This window comes from Micropterus dolomieu, linkage group LG08, assembly GCF_021292245.1.
Source record: "Micropterus dolomieu isolate WLL.071019.BEF.003 ecotype Adirondacks linkage group LG08, ASM2129224v1, whole genome shotgun sequence".
In the NCBI taxonomy this organism is placed as follows: Eukaryota; Metazoa; Chordata; class Actinopteri; order Centrarchiformes; family Centrarchidae; genus Micropterus; species Micropterus dolomieu.
Window position 1 is genome coordinate 24,897,598 of NC_060157.1, and position 4,996 is coordinate 24,902,593.

General features: G+C 39.5%; 1 protein-coding gene across 1 annotated transcript in view; it reads right to left on the minus strand.

Annotated features, from left to right (window-relative positions):
• Positions 1–2,929: 2,929 nt before the first annotated feature.
• LOC123974997 (trace amine-associated receptor 13c-like) overlaps positions 2,930–4,996 on the minus strand; it is an 8,366-nt gene continuing 6,299 nt past the window's right edge. Inside the window, exon 3 of the mRNA XM_046056089.1 lies at positions 2,930–4,048. Coding sequence (XP_045912045.1) covers positions 3,238–4,048 — 811 coding nt within the window. The 3' untranslated portion in view covers positions 2,930–3,237. The remainder of the gene's footprint in view (positions 4,049–4,996) is intronic.

Consider the following 4,996-nt stretch of genomic DNA (forward strand, 5'->3'; position numbering starts at 1 on the left):
AAGCAGACTACAAAAGATCAAATGTTTGTGCAGTAGATGATGCTGTACAGTAAATGACAGTGTGGGCCCAAGGACTGAGCCTTGTGGAACCCGCTTGGAAATGGGCAAAAAGGAAGAGAAAAAGGCAGCCATCTGAACACTTTGGGTTCTACCTAACAGATAATTTGCAAACCAATCTACAGAATGCTTAGACAGGCCAATGCTCAGTAGTCTATTTACCAGAATGCAGTGATCAACTGTCTCAAAAGCTTTTGAAAGATCTATGAACAGTGCAGCATACATTTTCTTGATATCCAGTGCCCCAACAATATTATGTATCACTTTCAGTGCTGTAGATATGGTGCTGTTTTGTTTCCTAAAACCAGATTGAAAGGGGGATAAGACATCATTTGAATTTAAAAATTCCTTTAGCTGCTCACCAACCAAACGTTCAAGGAGCTTGGCTAAAACACACAGCTTGGAAATAGGCCTATAGTTATTTAAAATAGAGGGAAAGAAAGAAATGATAATCTACAGGAGAAACATATCTGACAGCAATACAGAATACCTGAGAGCCTTACTGCAATATAAATAGCCTACACTATAGTTTTATATTTTGAATTGTCACCTGTCATCTGAATTTTGTGTTTCCTTTTATGCAGCTTAAATAAAGACATTTCCTTAAAGCTTCCTTAAAACTCAAATTTTTATCAAAAGTAATTGTAAAAATCATAATAGATGTATTGATATGGCCTATGATGTTTCATAATTAAATGTAGCTCAATGATCATTTACTGTTGCTTTATAGACTTACTTTGGGCGGCGGTGGAGGGGTGGGGGGTGAAAACATTGAAGATTTCTGGGCTGGGCTCCTGGGCTAAGCCCCCAATGTCTCAAGAGCCTGGAAAACGTCCCTGACAGCCACAGACCATGGAATTTTTTATTTTATTCATTTTTGTGTCAGAGCACTTGATTTATTGATTGCTGTTGGGATGTAAAGAGAACATCGACAAATATTTAAAAAATGGTTCTGAAAAAAATTGCCTAGGCCACCTTTAAGGCTGCTCCCGGCTCATGTCTGGTCTGGACAAAATGGAACTCTTCCAGAGACTTAAAATGTTGTGCACACATTTTTACAGAGACCTTTTCCATCAAGATCCCAAATGCAGCTGACTCTGGCAAGATGAAAAGAGGCCAACTCTGTGTTTACATCAATAATGCTTGGTGCTCAAATGCTGTCCAAGTGGATGGACAGCAAATGTTAATTCAAAACCAAATTATCAACACTATTTTGTTACAGCTGTTTCCATTCCACCAGAAGCAAAATGCACTGCAGAATTATTTCCCGGGTGTACATACATTAGGTATGTATGTTCTCACCGTAGGTTGCTGAAAGAGGCCGCGCTCAGGAGGAGTTTGGGTGGGCTCACTGGCCCAAGGATGGCGGGAGGTCCCCCCGCTGAGGAGGTTGCTGTCCCTCCGCGGCAGCAGTCCCCAGCTGTCACTAACATTACTGTGGCTGTAGAAACGCAGCACTCTCCTCGACTGTCAACTGTGCCTCTACTCTTCCAACCAACATCATTGATTGTTGGAGACTAAGGAATATTCACTTTGCCAATGTAATCACATACTGTCTTCCTGGTGCTCCCCTGATATCTTGGACAAACTGCCTGAATGTTTGGCAACTCTCCCGACATCTATCAGGAAAATCATAATCCACGTTGGCCTGAGATCCTCCAGCAGGGGTTTCCTGTGCATCCCTGAGGCCTGGCTGAAATCTAGAGGAGATAGAGTCTTTGCGGTAAGGGCCCCAAGGCTCTGGAATGATCTGCAGGATAACATGATGTCCGAGTCGGTGTCTTCTTTTAAGTCTCGCCTGAAAATTATTCAGGAAAGCATTTTCTGATTTTATCTGATTGGCTAGCCGTTTTGTTGTTTTACTTTAATTTTAATTTGTGCGTGCTTTGTCGTATTTCAATGGTGTCTTTTTAACTGTTATGATTTTAATTGTTATCTTCTGTGAAAGCACTTTGTACTCTGTTTGATAAGTGCTCTACAAATGAAGTTATTATTATAAATAACTCTATATGTTGTTTTATTTGATTTATTTTGTCTGTCACACTATTCTAATATAAATGTAATTAATTATTATGTTTACTGTTTGTAGCATAAAGGGAAAGCAAACTTTAATTTTGTTGATGATAAATGAATTACCTAGATCTTTGATCCTTATAAATCTATTTGGTTACCTTGACGTCTCTGATAAAGTCATGCTGCAAAATGCTTACGCTTACGCTTTCTGCGTAGCAACATTACCACCACCAAAACATGTTTATAAACTAATCCTATATAGTAGTAATTTGCATTGTCAGATACGTTCAGGAAAAAACATAATTGCTCTCTTTACTCTTTCTGCAGAGTCAAAGGCATCTTGATTTGTCAGATGACATCAGGTAGTATTTGCATTACTGTCTGCTCTGTGCCTCGGCGGCCTCTATTGATGCCTTTACAGACTATGATTTAGATTTACACAACATATCAACTAATTCAGTTGTATCAACGCATCAAAAGCATTTTTGTCTCACCATTCTGTGTAAGATATGAAAATTACCTAAATGGATTTTAATTATTGGATTATTTTGGTATTATTATACTGTAGCTGTAGGTGTAATGTAGCTCAAACTGCATCATATACAGTACAGTGTAACATGCAAAAACCTTACTCATCTTTCTTTGTTTTCTATATAATTCTATTTTAATAACATCAAAAAACAAGTTGAGAAGTTTCTCACTTAAATATGAAGTCATTAATTTTTATTTTAAATTGTGAGTTTACCCACATTATTTTCTAAACATGTATAAACCAGAAAAAAAATGTTCATGTTCAAGAATTCCATTAGTGTGTTTGTACAAAAATATACACAAACTTAAAGAAATTTCTGGCAAAATTTAACTTGACATTGGACTGTTGGAAAATAAATGTGTTTCCGTTCATTGTGGTGATTATCACTGTGATTGATTATTCAAAGTTTAATAACTGGAGAAAAGTCTGTCAATGAATTGCGATGAAGAAAGTTACAACAGAGAGTATTTGCGTAACATATATGCTTACAAGATTAATAAAATAAAGATTATGACAGCATTTGTGTATTTGTTCAGAATAGGTCCTCATCACTTCAGTGACTCTGCAACAGCACATAATTTCCTCCTTCACAGAAAAGCTCATGTGTCTCGTGTCAGTCACTCCACAGTCTCTCTCTACAGTATGTTGGCCCCACAGGAGTGAGGCTGCAGTATCTGAAGTGTAACAATGAGTTTAACAGATTTTCTAAACCAGGGGTAGAAAAATGCGTAGATCAAAGGGTTTAGGCAGGAGTTAAACAGTACCACAAATATCATAAGAACCTCAGTTGAAGAACCAATTACAAGTTCGTAGCCTGAGAGAGAGACACAGTAAAATGGACAGTAACACATGAGAAACACAGCAACAACAACACCAAGACTCCTGGCTGCTTTCAGCTCAGATTTCTTAGCTGTTACAGTCGCTGATCGCTTCAGGTTGACTGCTGTAATGTGGGAGCGCATGGCACGAGCCTGAGACACAGCCACTGCAAACACTCTCACATACAGAATGATGATGGCAGTGATGGGAATGATGAAGCTGAAAATAAGGTCAACAACTCCTATTACGTTAATCACACATTCTCCATAGCAGGAATTATACATTCCTGGTTGTTTCAGGTTATCATATAAAAGCACAACACTGTAAAAAACAGAGTAACCCCAACACAGGAAAACCCAGATTTGAACTCTCTTTGCAGTGATTTTGGTGGGGTAGTGCAGAGGGTCACAGATAGCCACATAACGGTCGACTGATATGAGCACCATGTTTACCACTGAGGCAGAGAGAGTGATTATGGGTATAAAATGATACAGAACACACACCAGGTCACCCAGGAGCCAGCAGGGCTCTGTTGAGAGGATTTGAAACGGCATCACAAGGAGGCCCACAAGGAAGTCTGAGACAGCCAGAGAGAGGAGGAGGAGGTTGGTGGGGGTGTGGAGCTGCCTGAAGGGAGAGAATATCATCACTGTGAATGTTACAAACACAAATATTACAAACAACATTATTGCCAATAGAAGTAGTTTTTTTATATAAGCATTAATGACATTAATGAGTTAAAACTCCAGTGTATCTATATAATAAACGTGGCTGTAATAAGCACTGTTAATAAACAAAAGTCTCATCAAACCATCAGGATGTAATGCTCAGATCTCACTACAACAAAACATTATCAATGCTAAAATATTTAACTCTGCCTGAAGTGGGAGATGGAGATGATGACCAGCAGGTTGAGAGCCGCAGTGAGCAGAGAGATGGAGGACAGCACAACATAAATGAACATTGCCTCAGACTGAGGGCGAATGTGCTTCTTGCAGGAAATGTTGAGGAGTTGTGGAAAGCAGAGTTCAGCTTCCTCCAGGGTCTGCATCATCAGAGAGAGAGGAGGAGAGGAGAAGCTGCTGAACACACAGCTTTGTCAGCAAAGTTCTGTCATAAAGCTGATTTATATCTCTCCTCATCTCCTTCTCTCCCTCCCCTCCTGTCCAATAGCCTCTGTCTGATCTTCCTTCTCCCTCCATCTATGCGTCATACTCTGCATCTGCAACTTCATCACTGTAGTGGCTATTTGTCCATAAACTTAAACAAAAACAAATAATAACAAACTTCTCAATACTTCTGTCTCAATCTGTGCAGCATGTGATTGCGTCCAGCATGTCCAAGTTGGCAATGGATGTAACGCAATATGAGCTGGGAAACATGCAAATCCTTTGACAGAATCACAGGATGCTTTACCTCCCACGGCAGTGCAGATTTAAACAGACGTCCACCAACTCTGAGGATGCCATCTTCGATGAAGGGGTCGAGGCGATACAGAGGACTGTCTTTAAAAACAGTCTTTGGGTCATGTTCTAGTGAGGAAATTTCAGTACTGAATCTTTGGTTTTGTGCAAA